The sequence below is a fragment of the Nymphalis io genome, chromosome 20 (assembly GCF_905147045.1).
Source record: "Nymphalis io chromosome 20, ilAglIoxx1.1, whole genome shotgun sequence".
NCBI lineage: Eukaryota > Metazoa > Arthropoda > Insecta > Lepidoptera > Nymphalidae > Nymphalis > Nymphalis io.
In genome coordinates, this window is record NC_065907.1 from 695273 (window position 1) to 719022 (window position 23750).

Sequence of the window (23750 nt, forward strand, 5' to 3'; positions counted from 1 at the left end):
AATTTGTTTTATTTATTTATGGAAGTGAGTCTCATCCGGACACATTGCTGGTACCGCAAGTTGTATAGTTTCTTGTCGGTTCGTCTCGATAGAATCTACATTCCGAATCGGTTGTAGATTTTATTTAATATTATACATGACGATTTAGTCTAATTTTATGCTTACTTGAATAATAAGAATTTTGTTATTTGATTTATAATTCAGTTCTCACAACCTTACAGCGCTGCTAATCACGGATACGTAAGTTGATACATCCCTTGTGCCTCTAATTACACTAGCTAACTCTATCAATCTTTTAGACCGAAACTCAATAATCATGTTGGCGATACGATAACAGTAGTCAATCAAATCGAAATATTTTTACTCAAATTGACTTTTAATAGTACTTATAAATCAAGTAAATTGCTACCGTTTCGGAATAAGGATTCTACTGAAAATAACTGGCAAGAGATTCAGTATAGTGGTTGTTGGGTCATAGCTAAGAGAAATCTCTATCATATTAATTAAACATGACACATTAATTAGCAATGATTGTGATATTAGAATCATGATATAAGAGTGATGATCAAATAATTGAGGAATACTCACAACTGGCCATTCGCAAGGAGCATGTCTGTTTATCCAACGGGTAGAGCTTGAGGTTCATGGGGCAGGAGAGAGTAAGGGAGATTCGGATGCTGTACAGCACGTTCCCATTGGGAAAGATCCGGATGTAAACGTTCGGCATGATTATGTTGTGGAAGTGACCTTCCTTCTCATTGGAGAAGAAGAGATCCGGCATCCATACTCTGTTCGCTTCTGTCAGGGTGAGATACTTCAGGCGACCTGGTTCATGGAAAATTATTTAATTAAATATGTAATCAAACTTATATATATATATATATTAATGTTGATTTTTAAATAAGAAATGACGATTTTAATGAAATTGAAAATGACATTTATAAGAATGACAAGAAAAGCTAAATAAATATCCATGCAAAAAATATCTTTCATCGTAAGCCGCGACTAAGGAATAATCGCCCTTTAGTCAATATTTATAGTTAAAGCCATGAGTTTTTGATATTTTCACTTACCCCCCAAGTTGTTAAACTTAAGTCTCTCATCTAACCATTGCTCCCTGAACGTCAATTGAACCGAGTATTCCTGAAAACATTTCCAATTATTTGAAAACTGTTCCATGACGAAGATTCCTTTGGGATATAATCAAGGATGATTTCAAAAACCATTTTGAACTATTAAATAAAATCAATAAAAACGTATTATTGTGTGTAGTAAAAAATATTGATTAATCCCACAAGGATTTCATCTAAAAAAACTATATTGAACTGGTTCAAAACTCATAAATCTATAGGCATCTTTATTGTCTGAATAATACTATAAGCTGTTTGGGACTGCAGGAATTAAATTTGTCGCCGATGAACGAGAAAAATTGATGCAGCGTTTTTTCTGAGGTAACTCTCGTGGAAACATGAATAGAATTTAAATTGCTCACCGTAACATTATCAAAAATTTGGTAACGTTACTTATAGTGTTAGATTCAGCCAATATTTGGTGTCACGGCGACAATATCCATTCCTCGATAACTTGAGGTTGATGTCATTATGACTTAAGGAACAGCACAAGTCTACGAACTTGCTCGTTTATCGTACTGTATAATAATTTGTGCCAGCGAATTTAGGTGCATAGTTTATTAATTAGCCAATATGATCAATACATGTATTTAACGAATAATCAATTAAAAATATTACAGAGAAAAATTTGTTGGTGTCGAAGGGTCTTTTCAATTAAAATTATTATAACATCAAGACATAAAACATGAGATCCATCGACATCAATAGAGCAAGTCAAATGAATTATCGTAACATAGAAAGCTTGCTACATATTACGTACATTGATAAAACATGCTATAGAAGTTAGCTTTTGTATTCGTAAATAAAAAATTCTAATTCTATTATTTTTTTGTATTTCACAATCATATTCCAAAGTCAGGATGAGTAAAACCCATAGACAACATTCCCATTGAACTGATATTGTTAGTCGAGATGTTAAATAATTAATCAGTACCTATTCATTATGGATTCGCGAACAAGTGGCGTTTTGATCGTTAGCGAAGCTGTTATCGGAACTTGAGAAGTAAAATTACCATTTAAGTATTTAAGTGGAACAGTGCTTTATTATAAATAATGATATAATAATCAATAATTGTTTTTTATTAGAGCAGAGTTATTAGTAAATCAAAGGTTTATTTATCTTTACTTCATCATCGATTGGAATAAGGTATACTAAAGTATCAGAGCGTCATGGTAGCATGCGAAGGCGATCCCGTGGCGCTCCTCGTTAAAACGGAAAGGGTACCGCTGATTTTTTAGTAAATATTCCAACATTCAGGGCGCACTCGGCGCCTTGGACACCGGTGAGCCCCACATAAATGAGGGGGCCATTATTCCCATGGGGGAAACGCCTAACGCGTTTTTCCAACGATAAAAAAGGTATACTAAACTATCCATTAGCACCGTAATATATTTGTAATGATAATAATTGTATAGATAAAGTATCTAGAGAGGAAGACAGTGATGGATGCCCACAAAATCATCGCGATGAATTACTTAAAATATTGGCCACGCGCCAGACGGGGCTCGCCACGTATCCTCTATTTATCGAATGCTTTTATAGTTTTTTTTTACGATATGAAAGGGAAGACGAAGGTCGAAGGTATTTATATGGGTGTATGTTTACATAATAGGCTCTCCGCTATTTCAAAGCTGTTAGTAAAATATCTTTGGAATTTCCAAATCCATTCCAAGATAATATGATGGTGACTTATTTTTCAAAAGCTAACTTCTATAAAATATATCGATATAAACCGAATTCAATTGATTTTACGAATTTTCATATTTGTTTATTTGTATAATTCATCATGCAAATGTTATACAAAAATATAACTACGGAAACGATCAAATTAATGTGAATCGAGACTATAGACCGTTGAGTGATAGTAAAGTGCTGATAAGATTTTATATCGATATAGATGTTTCAAAGGAATCATGCGTTCATTCCTTTAAATTCAAGCACAATTTATAAACCAACTCACCGTTTCGCATTCGTCGATGGAATGCTTGGATATACCTTCATGCAGACTCAAGGATCAGTTAACTAGAGCTACGGTACGGTATTACTAGCTTCAGGGCGAGGGTCACATATTGCGGTCTGGTGGTCAGCCACCGAACAGAAGCACCGAACCGAGTGCGGACGCGACGTTTGATCTCGATATAATAATAACTTTACACAACACAAATTCACATGAACAAGACAATATCAATTATTTCACAGTCAATGTACACGACCAAAATAGTTTTTATGTTCAATTATTTTCCAAAAAATAATTTACATGACAACGCAAAGTGAAGCATGAATAAAAATGAAACGAAACAAAAGTATGAAATGCATGATTGAAGGTGCGGGCCGCGTCGTCCGTGTCCTAATCGGAAACGAATCGTTACTCGTTACAATCTAATATCTTACAATTAATTGATTTTTATTTTAAAACAATGTGCTAATACCGAAGCGGTTGAATTTTGTGCTAACTACTGTATCCATCGTGTTTATACAATGTGTACCGGAGCGTGCCCTCTAGTAAGAATAAGATTTTACAAAATAATAATTATTATTATAAATCAATTGGAAAATAAAAAAAGTTAAAATAAAAATAATAAGAATCTCGGTTATTTCCATTTATAAAAATAATTATTGTATGTGGTTTAATGTAACCTTTTCGCAGCACCGCACCGTGATTAATAATCTTGGTTTGTACAATTATAAACACTTTCATCGTGCAAAATATACATATATTATTGTAGAATTAAATAAAAGGAAAAAAAGGAACAAAATAAATGAATAAAAATAAGAATCACAAACATACCCACGCACGAACACGATAGCTTGAAAACGCTTAGAGCAGTGCATTAATGCCATAATCATTTATTTATCGCCAATATCATTACAAAACAAAGCTTCGAAACGTCATATATATTTACAGCACTCGACACGTGTGTAACGGAAACTTTATTTTATAATAAAAGCGACAATGACGCTGTTTGATTAATTGCACATGGCAACGACTCACCATTTTGTAATCATCTATTTTGCTGATGGATCGTAGATACAGGTTGACGCGGACTAACGTTGGCGCTTCGCCTTTGTGAGAAAAAAGACACGTATTTAACAATTTTTAAACCGCTTTCCCTTATAAAACATTTTAACCATTCAAATATTAAACCCAACGATAATTTGGAGACGAAATTTAATGAAGTAATGTTAATTGAAACATGTAATGAGATGGACCCGACGTTAGTCAGATCCGATTAATTCAGAAGTCGGTCCATTCCATTATGATAAGCCGATGAAGCATCAGCTCATTAAATTATAAAATAATCGTTTTTTTCTAAAAAAAACTATAAAACCAATTGCAATATCGATTTAAAATCTAATAAAAACAAATCGAATGAAATGAAAACCGACCTTCCAATTATTGATTAGATCCGAGATCGCAGGAACTCTTAAAGCAGCTATATAATAATGGGATAAAACAAAACGCGCGCGCTAAAAACGATTTTGGTCGTCAACACCAAAGAGAGGAAGAGAAAAAAAAATAATATTATATAAAACTGAACTTTACATTAAATCGGGTAAATCTCTCCACAAAACAGAAGGAGCGAATTGCCCATTCATTTGACTTGTTAGAGAAAATGAAAAACCGATTTAAAGGAATAAAAACAATCTCATACATTATCTTAATCTAGATGCATGGCCCAGTCGGTCGTTGACTTACCATTGTGACGTCATCGATTTTTGATATACTTCGGACAAATATATTGACGCTCACTACCGCTGGCCCATCTAAGTACCAAGCAAAATATACGGTTGATATTATATTACAAAATAACTAAGCCCTATTGGAGCATACATTTCGTGTCACGCGGTGCCGACTCTGAAAACCACACACTTTGCTATTTTACTCACCTTGTTCCCTGTAAATTTTATATATTCAAGTCCTATACGGTACCTATAATGTTAATGATATTCAAAGGTCGATGAAGTAATTATTAAACAAGGAATGACGATGAAAATAAAACCAAACTATAAGAAAATCAAAATATTTACTCACAAAGTCTCGTTTGGCTTGTTAATAGGAATTTGTGTTAGTGTTCAGGCCAGGAATTTTAAAAGTATAAATTATTAAAATCTTTATCATTCACGTAAAAAAAAAACATATTTGTAAAGAATGTTATATATCATAAAATTTACTGATTAAATTATATGTAAGAAAATTGTGTTAATCTCGTCAAATGTGCAACACATGTGTTGGTAATGACTAGACTCGAAACTGATAGGATGAAAATTAATGTAATAACAATAATAAACGTTCCTACGTCTAAAATAGATAAAGAATAAACAAAAAAAAAATTAGACATAAAAACAATTAATATAATAACTTAATCTATATACGAGTATTTGATGATTCAAATTAAATTTAATTTTTAGCTTTCTTGACGTAATCAGTCAGCCATTTTAACTTTTAGAATACGGTCGATTTAAGGAGGCTTTTAACCAACATACATTTATATTCAATTTTGATGATTTATATGTAGAATCACATAAACATGCATATTATAATTTTAATTTAACATTATGGACGGTTTATTCAAACAAGTATTAGTCTTGTGACAAATTATTTATATTATAACTATTTAAATACATGATTTAACTTAATCATATCGTTATATTTTTTAATTAAATGCTTAAGAAATAAATTGATTTGCTTAAATTGAATGTATTTCTATATATTTATATAACAGATAATAATAAAAAAAGTTTTAAAATTAAAATGATCGAACCACGCCCGCACTCGTGCGGCGTTAATTAGCTGTAACTCACAGTCCACCGGGCCGTAACATGAGTTTAATTAAAATACTCATAATAAACGACTTTCCAGACATAATATAAATAACCATCGATACTGCTGGAATATACAAAAATATCGCTCTATATTCGCGAACTTATGTCTCGGAAGTCGTCAAACAAGACACTCAGAATCACTTTCAGGCATTGGATTGGAATAATAAAAAAAGACATAGGATTCGACAGGATTCCTACAGGTATTCCCTTACCATAGAGTTACGAATATTAGTAATCAAAAAATATATGGCAAAAAATTGTCGATGTCGATAAACAAAAATTATTTACTGTCATTTTAAAAACATTGTGAAAAGAATCGATTTTTAAAAGGCGGTTGCAACAAAATTGGCATATAAATTGGTGAAATACGTTGTCTAATATTAATTTATAATTTGAGTATATATATTTTTTTTTGCTGTGACGTACATATATATACGTGTCTTATCTCAAATCACCAGTATTAATAACTATTCCATGGTAAGAGATTAAGCGGTTTCATTGTCCGATATCTCAATCTAGTAATCGTTAACACAAAATTGTCTATGACAGGTTTTTGAAAAAGGATCACGGTGTTACCATAAAAACAAATAATTTATATCAATAAATATAAATAGATACTTATAAAATATTGTAATATGAGATATCGTACAAACGTTTAATTCAAAGCGTACGACCGTTGAAGACTATTTTTTATTTCTTGAAAGTTACTAACCATCTTAATGTCGCTTATTGTGGTAATACTTCGGACGAACAGGTTTATATTAACTATAGCTGGTCCATCTGTTAAACATGTTATAGTGTCTTACGACTTGAGTGTTAAATATGATTTATGAATATGACAACATTGAAAGAAAGGTTACTTTTTTAAATATTTGTTTTTTGAACTAAACAAAAAATAACGATTTAAATTTAACATATGATGTCGTATGGCAAAAGTGAGTGGCAGTATAGCTGAGTCTTAACTTTGGTTTTCAGCCGGTCCGTTTACTTTGATAATTACGAAAAATCAACAAACATTTAACCAGAAGCTGCAGTGCTATTCTGTAAGAACTCACTTCATTACTCACTTGTGAAATGTTGACAACCGACTTATCTTGATGTACTATTTTTATTTATTCCTTAAATTTTATTATTATTATCGCCAATGACGCATGTCACTATCTGACATTTCAATCGTTTTCTGCCTTGAGTTTCGAGTTTGTTCTTACAGAATAGCCTTAAAGGATTTAATACTAATTGCTGGTATGTTACTTTTGCAATAACACAAATTTGGTACATTATCCTAAAATCACGTGGGCAGACTGATCAGAACATATTTGGGATCATTCACGTCATTTAAATTTCTATAATAAATATCACATAAACATGACAATACACAAAACCTATATAGTAGTAATTCTTTGGAAATAATATGAAATTGTACATAATTAGAGATAGAATTCAGGAGTGGAAAAACGAAAGATAACCAACTTTTTAATGAACTACTGATACTCTTATTTACTTTTCCAATTATATAAAGTTTTATGATATGAATGGCACAAGGGTGCACAAGGGTGTTCGCAAACACAGGTGCACTCTCTATTCCCTAACTCTCATAATCCAAAGGGACAGGTCAGGCGCAGGACCAACGACTTTACGTGCTTTCCGAGGCGCGGGAGTGTACACACTTCCATATTCCAGACTCCGGGCTGCTTTGAGAATTTTCTACAGAAAAACTTAAGAACTTTTTATGGTCCGACCTGGGATTTGAACCCAGCAAATCCTGGTCTGCGGCCTTACATGTAGCCACTAAACCAACTAGGTTTGAACTTCCACTAATAGTAAACATTGCCTCTGTTTACTATTAGTGGAGGTTCAAATTACAAAGTGGTTAGAATGCGTGAATCTTAACCGATGATCGTGGGTTCAAACCCGGGCAAGCACCACTGAATTTTCATGTGCTTAATTTGTGTTTATAATTGGTCTCGTGCTTGACGGTGAAGGAAAACATCATGAGGAAACCTGCATGTGTCTAATTTCATTGAAATTCTGCCACATATGTATTCTACCAATCCGCATTGGAGCAGCGTGGTGGAATAAGCTCCAAACCTTCTCCTCAAAAGGGAGAGGAGGCCTTAGCCCAGCAGTGGGACATTAACAGGCTGTTACTGGAGGTTCAAACTCACAGTAGCTACATCACTAGGCGGCCCGTAAGCCTATTGAGGTTTAAATATTTTTTTTTAGTATAAAATGCAAAAGAACATGTGGCCATATTCAGATAACACATAACTCGCCTCACCCTAAGCCTATCTCGATATAAAGTTCTCTTTGTTCTTAAACTGACAAACGTTACATTTTGATGTCAAATTAGTATTGCAAAATCACTTTTCACTATACCTAAGCGATAAAACGGTTTTATATCTAATATTTTTTTGATACCTAGAGCACTTGAAGTATAATTAATTAATAATATTACAAAAGCAATTCAGTTTCATATTAATATTATATTTTCATATTTCATATTAGTTTCATACTTAAGAAACTTTTTTATGTAAAGAAGTAGATTTTGACATACTTGTAATTGTATTGACTTTATAATAACGTAATTCTAACGACAGTACCATCGAAGGTGTAGAAGCGAGAAGGTGCACAGTGTGACTTTTCAATGACCTGACCTGACAACGAATTTGGACGTATTTTGTTCATTTTGAATTTCCTTTTAAATCATTATTTTAATTAGACGACACTATAATAATTATTTATTTATCATTGATTTAAAAATAATTTAAATAAGCTACTAATACTATTTGTATCGGATAATGAAAATATTTTATGTCGAAAGTTCTGCACTCCACATTTTTTTGTAGTAAAAGTTATGAATATTCATAAGACTTAATGTCAGTGCGAAAATTGTCGTCGCTACAACTAAATCCGCTTTCGGATAACTCAGGCGATAGATAATAATCTAAATCTTAGACCAATGCATATACTCTTGATACTTTCGCTTTTTATATTTGTGTAATAAAATAAAATAATTTTTTTTCAAATAATAGTGAATACTTCTAAAACATCACACTTTATTGCCGCCACTGATGTCAGGATGGACGATTTATTTTGCGCCCGGAAGATTGGAATTTTTATTTAACGGAGAAATACTGCTGGCATTCTTGCCATCATTCTAAAGCAACATGATTAGAATAGTAGCTAGATTTAATGTAGTAGACTTGTATATATTTATGTAAATCCTCAACATTATGCATGTATTACAGTTTTCAAGCATTAAAAATAAATTTGGGCACACATGTTTTATAATGTTATATTATATTTATTTAAAAACTTTTTTGACCACCACAATATGTAGTAGGAACAAAAGGCGGACTTAATACCTGAAGGCATTCTCTGCCAATCAACCTTTAGGCTAAGCAGAAATCCGTGAATGCGGTAATTAGTAATCGACAGTACACAAAAATATACATACATACATACATATAATATCTACAAAATACATACAGAGTTATATATAGTATAAGCATATGAGTAATAGTGTATTATAGAAATTTCTGACAAAATATGCTCACGTAGACGAACGAGCCTTAAAAATTTAGAGGTAGCTTTTCTAATATGTTCGGATACTTTGTTCCATGATCGGACAGCTTGAACGGAATAAGAATTAGAAACAAAACCAGAAGTATGAATAGGAACAGAAAGAAGGTAAGAATCGTTAGAATGTTAACGTAATTTATATACATATATGTAATATAGTTTATCTTAAACAAAACTCTTACAAATATTCTATAAATACGATGTTACCAAAAACCATATGCAAAATGTGCATGTTATATAAATACATTCAGAATTAATTATTATGTACTGACGAAATAAATTACTTTATAAATGATACATGGATGACGCTTGGTATAGTAGACATCGTCATTGGTCCTCCTAAGTTTTATTAAAAAAAAAGCACAAGATCTGAAGTGTTTGTTCCAATTCAATCATTATTATATTGATTTACATTTATAAGAATATATTTTAATCAAATTCAAATTACAACGTTATAAGTTGTTTCGTTTATAAACGGAATAATTAAATTAAGATTTCTTTTTTCTTACGATTACAACTGCTATTATTAATTCGTTAATTTTTATATTAGTAATCAGACCTAATTCGAAATGGCAAGGTAACGATAGTAAGTTAATTTAATACATTATTTTATTATTACAACATTATTAAACAATTTAATTTATTTGCGGCATTTTTTTCATTTTATCTAATACACGTGTCTAGGTTACGACTTGTTTTATTTTGGAATAGACGGTTATCTCTTCAATTAATGACTCGATCTATTCAGATATTATAATCTGTGGGCGTATAAGATTACTAAATAACACTTCCACTATTCAATGAACAATTTTTCACTCAACTGTAATGATAGTCGTTTTAGAAGGATCCTCGCTGATCACATCTAATAATGCCTGTGGTTTATATTCAAGCCGAATGGCCCAGTGGTTCGAACGCGTGAATCTTAACCGATGATCGTGGGTTCAAACCCGGGCAAGCACCACTGAATTTTCATGTGCTTAATTTGTGTTTATAATTGGTCTCGTGCTTGACGGTGAAGGAAAACATCGTGAGGAAACCTGCATGTGTCTATTTTCATTGAAATCCTGCCACATGTGTATTCTACCAACCCGCATTGGAGCAGCTTGGTGGAATAAGCTCCAAACCTTCTCCTCAAAAGGGAGAGGAGGCCTTAGCCCAGCAGTGGGACATTGACAGGCTGTTACTGTTATATTCAAAGTATCCTTCTAATAAATGTTACAACACAAAATAAAAAATAAAATATCAATTTAAAATCCTCGAAATAATATATAAAAACAATTGCTGAATAAGCCGGTGCTCAACAAGGACCAATTTTATATCACCTTTATTTCTTATCACTATTGTTGATAACATTTTTATTAAAATGTAACATATTATGAATTATCAATCGACGGTAACCCTTACGTAAAATCACTTCAGCTGCTGCACACAATGATAATGTTGTTTTAATAAATACTGATGATGTGCGAAGCAGCGGTGTGCTTCATTTATAAATATTTCATACTTAATGAAGACATTTTGCATTTTGTCAAGAGCATATTCATATACATATAATTGACAGATCTATTTTTAATAAAAACGTAGACGATTTACTTACCAGTTCCATTGATTCCGGAGGGTCTGATGCGGGCGTCGTAACGTCCTGGACCAAGGATCTGGTCCAGGATCTGTTTCTCTTTCTCCCTGAAGTTTATCTTCGCATTCATACATCTGAGCATATGAAATGAAATAATTATCGTTAATTTTAATACTAATCTGGTTAATACATATTGACAATATTTAATATAAACTAGATCATAATATATTACCAAAGTGTTTGTACATAATGGTCGTAGCTTTTAAAAAAATATACGTAAGTTGGCATAATTCAACTTCATTATTATGATATTTTATATTATAAGGGGTAAAAATATCATCCAACAACCTGACCAGATAAGTACCAATCAATGTAACGCTGCACAGAAACCAGTGTCCGCCTAGCTATGCTACTGGGTTGGTCTCTGTGCAAGCAAGGAAGACAATGTCATTATAAACACCAAATATATTACATCTTAGATCCCATGACCACGTCTTAGAAATGGTTAATATATTTCTGTAACAATGTCTATGGATCGACCTCTACCTTTAGCTAGAATATTTGCACGTTTCCCTTCTATCTCTAAATAGAAAAAATCCCTTTCTCAGTTCTTAAGCCATAAATAATCCTAATTTTTTTTGTTTCTGATTTCTAAATACATATATAATTGAGAACAATGTTCTATCTTTAAATAGAAAAAAAAATCTATTCTCAGATCCCAAACCATAAATAATCCTATAAAAACAGTTCTCTATGATTTCTAAATTCGTAATAATTGGGAACAATGTCAACATTTCAACAGTCTGACAGCTTCGTTTTCAGTTGTCTGTCCCGTCAGTTATTTTTAACATCAAAAGATTACTTTATTAGAACATGGTAAGCTAACACGTTATAAAGAATTTTGTGTAATACATTTTTTTAAATCAGCTGGTTTTTTTCTGCAAGCTTTTATTCAATTTCTATTTTTATTACGTGGATTTTCTACAACTCTACTAACAAATTATCACTTTATCGCAATCGAATCGAAACGTAATCGTTTCCGTCTAAACGTCTTCTTACTCTAGTGACATCACGATTCAGTTGAAGTTTGGTCGATGTTGGATCGGAATTGGATCGGACGTACGTCGACCTTTTAAAATTATTAGAACTGTCGCTCAATTTCGAATTTGCACACACTTTTAATACTGGTGGAAATACAACCTTTATTAATATACCCTTGTTTTTATTATATTTACTAAATGAATTAAATAAAGATTAAATTAAAAAAATGGTTTATTTAAGTTAATGTTTGACTTAATTGTTTAACGGTGGTAAAAAATTTATTTATTTACAGCATTTGTAAATATTTCTAGATATGAAAATATCGATCAACGTGAAGTCTACACATGAAGACCACACATGAAGTGGTACTTGTAATGTGCTAATAAAAACTCAACTTTAAAAAATATATTATTCAATTGAATGCGCGCATAATACCAAATAGTTGGAGCGATATCGTACTAACCTTGTAACTCGTAAATAGTTCGAATTCCTGTTGCTATACTATCCTCGTCTGTATTTATATTTAGCTATTGTTTAACTCAAGACTTAGATATAATACGCCTGTGGGCTTTGAAATAAATGCACTTAATAACAGACAGTTGATGATCAAATAACAAAAAAAAATAGTATGGAATTTAAAAAAAGTAATATATGATTTTGCCTTGTACATTGCAAGTATTTTTCGTATTTTGTCATTGTCAGTCGCTATCACAGGTTACCATTGCACGTTACTTAATATTATTTCTTTTATGAAATAAGTATAGGTATCTGATGGTAAGTGGTCACCACCGCTTATAGACATTGGCAGAAAACACCATTCCCATGTACAATGTAATGAAAACTGTTAAGAATAAACATTTCTTTTATTTTCTCTGTAGTATAATTTTGCGAGCTATTAAAAGCCACAGATAGTAAAGATGATTTATTTTATAGACATTTATGAAACTACTATCATATATCATGGTGTTGAGTCCACTACGCAGATTAAGTTCATTCGCATAGTTCTGTGACACGCTTGAATAATCGTTTCCACGAATTGCAAACGAAACGATTCTATATTAAATATTACATTTAGACAAATATTAAATGTTACGGAAATATTTAATTGTATTCATGGGAAAATAATCTCATCAGCTAATCTATACTATAAAACGCTAATCTCAGGATATAAGAGTCAGATTTGATAAGCCTTTAAGCGTTAGATAGCTTATTTATTCAGAAAGGTTACAGGCTATTTACATCAGGCAACGACTCACGGAGGCAAAACAGTCACGTTTATCCAAAATATTTTCAGGCAGAATATACCAGAAAAATCGCGCTCTGTGGAATTAGAGTAATATAATCCTGACTCGATGTCCGATGTTAAAATTCAGCGGCCGGGATTAACGACGATGTGTATATGTTTTACTGTGTTTGTAACTGCTTGTTTTTTTATATGCTTACAATTATGTACATAAATCTGTCTCTCTCGCACACATACAATCTAAATATCTCTCTTACAATATATATATATATATATATAGTATAGCCCCCTCATCGATTTCGATGGCGGTGGCCCTAGAAATTAATTATTATTTTGTAACATGAGCCCTAATGTGGCTCGCTAGACCAACTTTGGTTTTAAAAACCCTTCGACATGTGTTACAGAACAGTTCGCGCGCCGAGTATATGTGTCGGAGTATGTGTATATAATATGTGTATGTGTATTTGTAGGAGGGTTTAGGTTTCTCTTTTCTTAACTGGCGCTTTTCGTCTAGTGCCTGGAGGGGGTACTCAAACGTCTTGATGTTCTTGTAGGTGGTGGAGCGCCAAGATGAACTTTGATGAGCGAGCTCCTCTGAGCTCTTACAATAAACTTAATGTATAAATATAGTGTTTACTTACGTTGCGAGGTTTAAAATGTATAGCACTAGTAGAACAAGGAGGGCGCATGATGGTCGAGTGACGTCCATCCTCCGTCTGTAAAAGAGACAAAAAATTAGAAACTTTTAAAAACTACCCTCTTTGTTTGCTTTAATCATTTGATATATTATTATTGGAAGGCAGGCTCACAAATGGACCACCTGATGGTAAATGATCACCACTGCTTATAAACATAAGCTCTGTGAGAAATAGTAACTATACCACTTCACCAATGCAACACCAACCTTGGGAACTAAATTATCCCTGGTGTCTGTAGTTACACTGGCTCATTCGCCCTTCCAACCGCAACACGACAATACTAAGTATTGCTGTGTGGCGGTAGATAATATGATAACTAGATGCTAATACGCCCAGACAGGCCGCAATGGCCGTCTTCGGCACAGATCTGATACAGATTTTACCGGTGATAGGGCTTTATGCAAGCTCCTCTGAGTAGGTGCCACCTACTCAGAGGATATTCTGCCTCAAAAAAGTAGCATTTGGTGTTGTTGTGTTTCGGTTTGAAGGGTGAGTGAGCCAGTACAATTACAGGCACAAGAGACAACATCTTAGTTTCCAAAATTGGTGGCGCATTGGCGATGTAAACCGTCACGGTTTACATTTTTTACAATGCTAATATAAAAACTCAATATTTAAGCGTGTTGCAAAACAATAAACTTCTGTTTGAATATATTAATTGCTTCATTTTTTATGTTTAATGGCGACAACGCTTTAGATTGTATCGTCTTGTACCTAATATATATACCTACACGAGGGAAGTGAAATGGTTATATATATAAAGATAATATAGAAAAATTAAAAAAATAAAAACTTTCGCAAAAAAAAATAATTACTCAACTGATCATCAAGAAATTTCGCTTTCATGGCTAAACCACTGCACCGATTTTGATGAAATTCGGTATGAAACAAGCTTGAACCCCAAGGAAGGACATATTATTTGTATAGCTAACACCTTAACACGCGGGCAAAGCCGCGGGCGAAAACTAGTACTTAATGAAAATGATTATCCTAATTTTAATAACGCCTAGCTGGCGGCAAATAAACTCATAATTAAAAATAAATAATTTACGTATGTTTTTTTTAAATTTAGTTTTAAAAGGCATTCAATAAAATATTTTCAAAATAGTATACATAGTATCTATGTCGCAAGTTTGCGTGCTTATAGAATTTTAGTTTTCTGTCATACGAGCATAATGAGCCAACATGCAACTTTATGTGCACCAAGATAATTAAAACGATATCGTCCTTCGTTATTAAATAGCAATTAAAATCATAATAATTTTTAAGCTAAATAATTAAATAGATAATGGTCGCGCCTTGGCCTACATAAATTTTAAATTGCTACGGATATTCATTTGGTATCGTATCATATCGTGTCGTGTCGTGTCGTATCGTGTTGTGTCGTGTCGTGTCGTGTCGTAACGTGTCGTGTCGTATCGTGTCGTGTCGTGTCGTAACGTGTCGTGTCGTATCGTGTCGTGTCGTATCGTGTCGTATCGTTTCGTGTTAATTGTATCGTATATTGTTATGTCGTATATCGTATAAAGTGATCAAAGAAATTTATCGAATTTGTTGCAAAATTTAAGTGATTTTCGGGCAAATCCGATACTACTAATTTTATTGTTAGCATACAACCTAACAGTTATATTGTTTGCATATTTAACAAAAAAAGATATCACCGCGTAGCGATATGAAAATCATACTAAAGATCCTATTTTATATTCTTATTGAGAGCCGCTATGGTCCAGTAGCTAGAAGACGTCAATCTTAAATCTTCATGTGCTTAAATTGTGTTAAAAATCCATCTCATGTTCGGTTGTGAAGGAAAATATCGCAAGGATTTATTTGCACTAACCCGCATTGGAGCAGAGTGGTGGAATATGCTCCAAAACTTCTCTTCAAAGGCAGAGGACTTAGGCCAGCAGTGGCACTGTTACCTTACACTACTCGAGTTTGCTAATGACTTCACACTCATTATGAATAAATTGTTAAATTTAATTGCATAACTTCAATCATAGTTCCGTCTTCATCAAATGCTTCGTAGTATATGAACACTGTAATTATACTGAGAACAATTCCAACTGACTTTCTACAAAGGATTGTTAAAAGCTCTGCTACGAAGGTGTTATTAAGCTATTTAATTTGAAATACGTGTGAAATGTAAGTGTGAAATTCAGAACGGTAGGCATTTTTTGTGCAACTTTTTTATGAATATCGTACATTGCATAAAATGTTCTACCAATGTCACGTATATATATATATATATATATATATATATATATATATGTTCTTTATTATACGTGTTTTTTTGAAAACCCTGAGGAATTAAAAATACTTATAAAAAACTACATTTAACAATAGTTTTTTGTAAGTATTTTTAATTCCTCAGGGTTTTCAAAATTATTATTTTGTTTTCTTAATAGAGTATGCGTAAATATCCGCAATGGACAAGACCGGATTTAGATGCCCAAGGAGGATCCAAGGCCACTAGGCACTTTCACATTTAAGAACCCTTTCCTTTTAATCCGGAGTGGTTAGATTAAAATTATTTTATTTTTGGCAAGGTACAGTTAATTGTAAGTTTACGTTGCTCACATACAATGAAGTAACAGATAATAAAAACCTGTTAAAAAGGTAACTAAAATCACAGACTAAAGCAATTTTACCCAAAATAACATCCGCAGCTAAAATATATTTACATTCGACGCTCCCTCTCTAAATAAGTTTCCAGCGAAAATTGTATCAGCTCCCGACCGCCATTTTGAAAAGGGCGGATGTAAATAAATTAGTGTGAGGGAAATGGCGTACGACACTAACGAAGTTTGTGCCGCTATCGACAATCGATAAATATAACAATCTACGTTACAACTCTAGCGTTACATTAATTAATTTATTTATTTAATACTATCCACCATGTAAATAACATAAGAGAAATAGGAAACAACAACAATTTTGTGTTTGTCTGTTAAATTAAATTCAAAATCTAATGATTTCAGTCTCAATGCTGGGGCAAAAGATCTAAATCACTCTCCATAGTAGTTGTTATGATCTTGAGATTGACTAAGTTTATTTTTTTATATTTCTAAAAGGTAGCAAGTGGCTAACACGGGCCACATTTAGAAATAACCACCTCTCAACACGCCACTAACCTTGGGAACTAAGACGTTATGTCCCTTGTGGCTCACTCACCCTTCGAACTGGAACACAACAAATGTAAGTATTGCAATTTGACGGCAGATTATGTGATAAATGGGTGACACTTACCCAGACAGGCAGCAAGGTTGCCTAAATGAATTTGCGGCCTACCTTTGTAATATTTTTTTGTCTTCTTTATTTTGTTTGTTTGTTGTCATTTTCTAGATTGAAAAAGTTTTTTATGAATAAATATGTAACGATTGATGTCTGGAATTATTTCAAGAAAACTCTCATACATTTATTAATAAAGATGAAAAATAATGGAAATTTATTTTCGTTCTTGGGAAATTATTAATTTTTCTTGGCGATCAATTCAATCAAATGGCATCAAAATATTTTTATTCAAACAAAATTATAAACAAACTTTTCAGTCGTCAAGCTTAACCAACATTGTTTTTAAATTTCCAACTATTTAAACAAAATTCCAAAGAATATGTATTTTTCTTCACCTACGATTTTTTTTATTAAAACATTCAATTGTGAAATTTGTGGCTCCCACACTAAGCCTCTATTTTTAGGGCGGCCGTATATTTTGAATTTATACCTGAAAATGACAGAATCTTAATGCAATTTTTAGACAATTATAGAATTATTTAATATAACGAGACGGTACCTTTGATTTAAATTAAGCATGTAAAACAACAACTCATTAAAACTTGATTGAGAAATAATTAAAAAAAAAATTTAATTATTCCTCAATCAAGTTTTAATTTAAATTACTATAGACTTTTTCAAATTCTTAATACGGTTTATAAAGATTAAGCTTATTTTTTATTTTCGATTAAAAAAAAATGTGTCAACATTAATATTTTTACAATATAATAAATAGTGATTTAAGTCTGCTAAAATATACCACAGATTAAACAAGATACTAACATAAATCGAGTTGTTTACGTATTGTGTCAGACGTGAAAAATGTTACACTTGTATTTTAAAGAAGTCTAAAATAAATCAACATTAACAGAATATTTAAAAAATCATTAAAAAATCGTAATCTGTCAAATTTTCCCATTGTAAAAAGTGACAGCAAAATTAACAACTATCATCAGATTGATATTGGAAAATCGCCAATTATTCTGAAAAGTTACCGGAACACGCAAAAAAGGTAAGCTGAATAAAAATAGCTGTAATTAGAACATAGCTATCTCTTTCCTTGTATTCAAATATAATTTTTTTACTTAACTATGCAGTGTAATGTAATGTAATTTATTCATTCATCTTCTTTATGTAAATCATAAAAAAATAATTATATCTATAAATATATTAAAAAAATACTTCGTTAGAATTAATTAGAATATTAATTTTTAATTTTTTATAATACCTCTATTCGAATCTTTCACCAGGAATGCACGCGCGTATTTTCAAAACACAAAGTAAGTGTCTTTATAAATAACCACAGTGCGCGTTTGCCAACTGCACTTCTAAATGTCACACTATTTAATTATAATACTTAATAAAGTGTCTAATAATTTTCATGTTAATATCCCACTAATTTTATAAATATTGTTCACGTCCGTCCATGAAGAAAGCTCGTTACTAACTGTCTGTGTAACCGTAATCTGTTAAACATAATCAGCTAGCAGAGACCTAGATGTAGTGCATCTGCGCAGAATCCGTGGCCCGTGGCTGTATGTGTATAGCCTTTGAACTATAACAAAACATGTAAATGTCACGATGACAGGTCAATTTGCGTCTTTCGAGGTTTTTTGATGGGCTCTATTAAATTTAACAGGTTAATCCGTGCTAACATGAAATGATATGACGTGACAATTAAGCGAAATATTTGGTTTAAATATTTATTCATTAATTAATCAATTACGACAAAAAACTAATAGGGAGTTGCTTTTATACTTTTTTTTTAAAATCTCTATACGAGATCAAATATTATTATAAATTATTTTTCGAGTACTCTTATGAAGTACTTTTAAATTTTATAAGATTAATTGAAATAAAAATCCACCACTGGTTCGGAATGTTAACACTACCGAGAAGGAACGGCTCAAAACTCAATAATTACTCTTTTTAATTATTTCACATATGAATTGTATACAATATAATTAAATGTAAGTATCATATAATTAAAAACATAATATTCATATGTGGTATGATGATATGAATGGGGATACTGATCCATAATCATGAAACCATGATCATGATCGATGTCGGACCGGTTAAAGTTATTGGGTTTTTCTGTCAAGAAATAACAGGAGTAGCCCGGAGCACATCTCATGAAGTTATTAGTGGAAAATCTGTGTTTGCACGCACACTTGCTTATACACTATAGTATAGAATAGTAAATCATTTACTTCCTGGATTTTGCCTAATATAGCTTCAAAGATACGCCTCAGATAATATTAGCAATTAATATTCAGCTCACATTAATCCATTGCTGGATATATGCCTCCTCACGGGCGCGCCAATTCACCCGGTCATGTGCTAATCGCATCCATCGGACAATATTAGCAAGGAAAATATTAATTCAATTTATCTGGAACTAGCTACCCGTCCAAGTTTCGCAGACAGACAGACACGGCGGGGGACTTTATTTTATAATATGTATGTAGTGATAAACAAAATAATTTTGGCTCATTCAACAGTTACCCTGGCCAAAACATGAGACAATATGTAAATAATAATTATAAAAGATTTAAAAAATCATTTCCTTGAAACAATTTGATCATGAATATTCAGAATGTGATATTAACTGTATACCGTGTATAAGTAATAAACCATAATTTCCTAGTGAATGGAGCATATAGATTAACCACCCACCTGCATAGGAGCAGCGTGATTGAATAGGCTCTAAGCCACCCCCAAAAGAAAAGAGACCTTGGCTAAGTTATAAGTCATTTACGCCTCGCCTAATTATAAAAAAAAAACCGATTGAAAAATCCCTTTTGATAAATCGATAATAAATTATTGACGAAGATTAATGAACGTTCGGAATATCCAACGAGATAAATTAATTAAAAATATATTATATAATTATAAGTTTTAATGTGACCAACTTTTTTGTACCATACCGTGCCACGCAACTGAAAAAAGTACAATACAAGTTCAAATCTGATAAACGCCACGCTACACGTACCATAAATTTTATGCTAAATATACTCGTAATGATTTAGTAATTGAGGTTAAATATTTAAATATACATGAAATATTACTTAATAAGTACTTTAAAGATAAATAGGACTTGCGTCCATTTATTATTATATTGTATCTATAGTTTAGTACCAATTTTTTTTTTTTTTAACAATAAGACATAACACGTGGACGAAACATATTTTTTTAGGGAACAAAGGAATCACAATTTGAAGTCATCGATAATTAGTCGCGATATAACTACCTAGCTCAAATCGAGCTGCTGCTACGGGACTACTTCAAATGTAAGTATCGAAACTAAAACTTAAGCATCTTCTAAGAAGCTATTACTATCTTTAGGCTGTTTACACTATTTAAACATTTGAATGCCATTTGGAGATAAGGAGCATTGATTCCTAACAACGGGGTAGACAGCGCCCAAGGCTCAGTCAAGTTGTTGTTCGTAGATTAAATGATTTACACTTTTCAATACAGCCATATAGATATACCAACAGAGGATCGATAATTACAAATAAAAATTAAAAAATATATCGCAATGCAGTCGATTAAAAAAAAGTTCTTATTCTTAAATTAAATACGTAGAAAAGTAACATGAATAAAAATTTAACAAAGATAAAATCATTAATATATTGAAAACTTCTTGACCGCCATTACAAATATGGCCGCTATTTGAGAAATCTGTCAAATATGTCTGAATTAATAATGGCGTCAGATCGATATATTGGGCGTGATATAAATTGTCTCCGATTAGAAATTAGATTTGGAACCGTAAATATAAAATACGACACGATGCTTAATTTCTATTGTAAATTATTTTGTCATTATAACATTGTATTTAAGAAAAAATATGGGCGAGGTCGCCAATATTTTCCACCAATAGATGGCGCTGTACCTGACGTCACAATTTTTTTTCTTTTTTGGATTAAATGGAAAAAAATACTTTTACTATCGATTGGTATTTAACTAAATATTATACTTTAACCTTTTAGCTTAACAATGACAGAAATATCTTAAGATATTTTAATGACAACGAAAAATATATTTAAAAATTCTACGTTTTATTAGCGAAAATGACAACTCTGTTGACTGAATTAATTAATTTTTCAGAAAAAAGATTAAATACCGATTTTTATCTGAGATGAGAAAAACAATTGAAACTGGTGGTGAATTGTGGTGGAGTTTTTCAGACAATAAAAAATAATACTTACCTTTAACTACGTCCCATCTCCAGAAAACTCCGGAGCGCGCACTTTTGAAAAGGGACTCTAGAAAATGGTTTAAAAGACCACTGCTAAATGTTAAAAAATAATAAAAAAACGCTCTCAAAAAGGCTTGCGGCGGCGTCCGGGCGCAGACTGGCCCGGGATGGGCGGTGCAGTACATCTATATCGATCAGGGTAGCGCGCAGCCTCCGGACCAGACGGGGGAGGTGAGCGTTGTAACTTGCAACCTGTTCATTACCTGGCTAACGAGGGTGTTGCGGACAAAATAATTATTCGCATCTTTTATATAATAACAAAAACAACATTTTTAAAACATTATTAATTCATATTATAATGTTTTTATTTATGAGCTCACACACAATACTTTGAATACGACTTCAGACTATCCCTAACGAAATATTTTCCAGGATAAATTGACTCTTAGCAGTTTCAGAATTAGACTCAAAATTGCGTATATATGTAAAAAACACAATAGATGTATCTTATGTATAATATATAAAAACAGTAATGTACATGTTGTAATAAATTTTATACAATGGCCGTGCGTCATACGCGAGGGGGGTGCTTCCATCCGGGCGCTCACCAATATAACCGTAGGACGTAAGCAACTCACACTTAACTATTCACCTTTCCAGAAACAACGTCACACCTGAACAATAGATCTATCGGAAAAGTGTCCATAGTAACTGGAAAATCGATGTATCTTTTTATTAATAATAGCCTAACCCGTGTAGGATGTTTCTTTATTGGAACACCTTCACGCCCTATCTACTCAACCGATCATCAAAAAAATTCGATACACGTTCTCAGGGGTACAGAAAACGACTAAGAAAACGTAAAGACACCCCCACCCCAAAACGCGCCGAAACTGGTCTATATATAAAGAGGAAAAGACAAAACAATTCAATTTATTTTTTATAGTACAGGTAGGAGGAGCATATGAGCCACCTGATAGTAAGTGGTCACCAACGCCCATAGACATTTGCATTGTAAGAAATGTTAACCATCGCTTACATCGCTAATTCATCACCAACCTTGGGAACTAAAATATTATGTCCCTTGTGGCTGTAAATGCACTGGCTCACTCACCCTTTAAACCAGAACGCAACTATACCAAGTACTGCTGTTTTACTATAGAATATCTTATAAGTGGGTGGTACCTACCCAGACGAACTTGCACAAAGCCCTACCACCATTAAAACCGAGTTACCTTCTCTTTTTATTAACATTTTTTTTTGCTTAGTATCGACTAGCTTTTGAGTTATAAATTAAAAAAAAGAAAATAAGATGAAGGAAGTGTTCGAACATGCAATATTTGATTTTTTTTTTAAATTTAATCTTGATTATTGAATTTACAATAGTATACTACTATATACATCAAAAGACCAGAAAAGATATTTATGAGCAAATTAATGATGTTAATAAAAATCTCAAGTTCTATACTATATAAAATATTGTTCGTTCATAAGATATTCTTCATTTAATCATAAAAAAATAAAAATACTTTTCTGTGTCATACTTTTTTCCATTTTTAAATCTTTTATCTTTTTTATATTCAAATTAAATTCAAAAAAAGTTTCAAAGGTGACTAAAAATCATTTTATATAAAGGAGTTTGACTATAACTCAACCACCTTAATAGTACATGACAAATCTAGTGACCTTCACACAACACTGATTATACGATTGTAAGACGATCATCTTTGGGTATGTTATTATTACAACGCTACCTCTAAAACTGCCCGAGCCAGAGGACTTAGGTAAATACGCTCTGAGGCTTTTACCAGATTGGCTATAGTTTACCAGGAAGAGTCAACATTTTCTGTAAGAGATAATAGCAACTATATACAATTTCAACTTTATCGGAATAACAAATTTGTTTATATATCCTGTGTGTTTATATAAAATCAACATAATATTATAATTTCTCGATGAAAATTATCTTAGGCCTAATGCCGACTCTCCTTTTGAGGAAAATGTGTGGGAGAGAATATTTGAATTATTTTAGAAGTTATTTTCATTATTTGAAATAAAAAGCTTATATTTTACATTTTTATTTTGTAAACATTTAAAGTGAAGTTTCAGAAATCCGTTCAGAAATTATTTTGTTTGTAATGGACGCCGGATTTTCTGACGTGGAAACACGCCCAGTCC

The 23750-nt window shown here is 32.1% G+C and overlaps 1 protein-coding gene across 8 annotated transcripts in view; it reads right to left on the reverse strand.

The window, feature by feature from the left end:
* LOC126776498 (glutamate-gated chloride channel) overlaps window positions 1-21722 on the reverse strand; it is a 31449-nt gene extending 9727 nt beyond the window's left edge. For 2 of the 8 annotated variants that reach the window (XM_050499072.1, XM_050499067.1), the window contains exons 1-6: window positions 18594-18795; window positions 14039-14113; window positions 11135-11247; window positions 4124-4194; window positions 1074-1143; window positions 589-825 (exon numbers count right to left, since the gene is read on the reverse strand). In XM_050499072.1, coding sequence (XP_050355029.1) covers window positions 589-825; window positions 1074-1143; window positions 4124-4194; window positions 11135-11247; window positions 14039-14106 — 559 coding nt within the window. In that variant the 5' untranslated portion in view covers window positions 14107-14113; window positions 18594-18795. Of the gene's footprint in view, window positions 1-588; window positions 826-1073; window positions 1144-4123; window positions 4195-4828; window positions 4897-6667; window positions 6737-11134; window positions 11248-14038; window positions 14114-18593; window positions 18796-21582 lie in introns of those variants that run through there. The other 6 variants (XM_050499073.1, XM_050499069.1, XM_050499074.1 and 3 more) reach the window with 4 other exon arrangements.
* Window positions 21723-23750: the final 2028 nt, after the last annotated feature.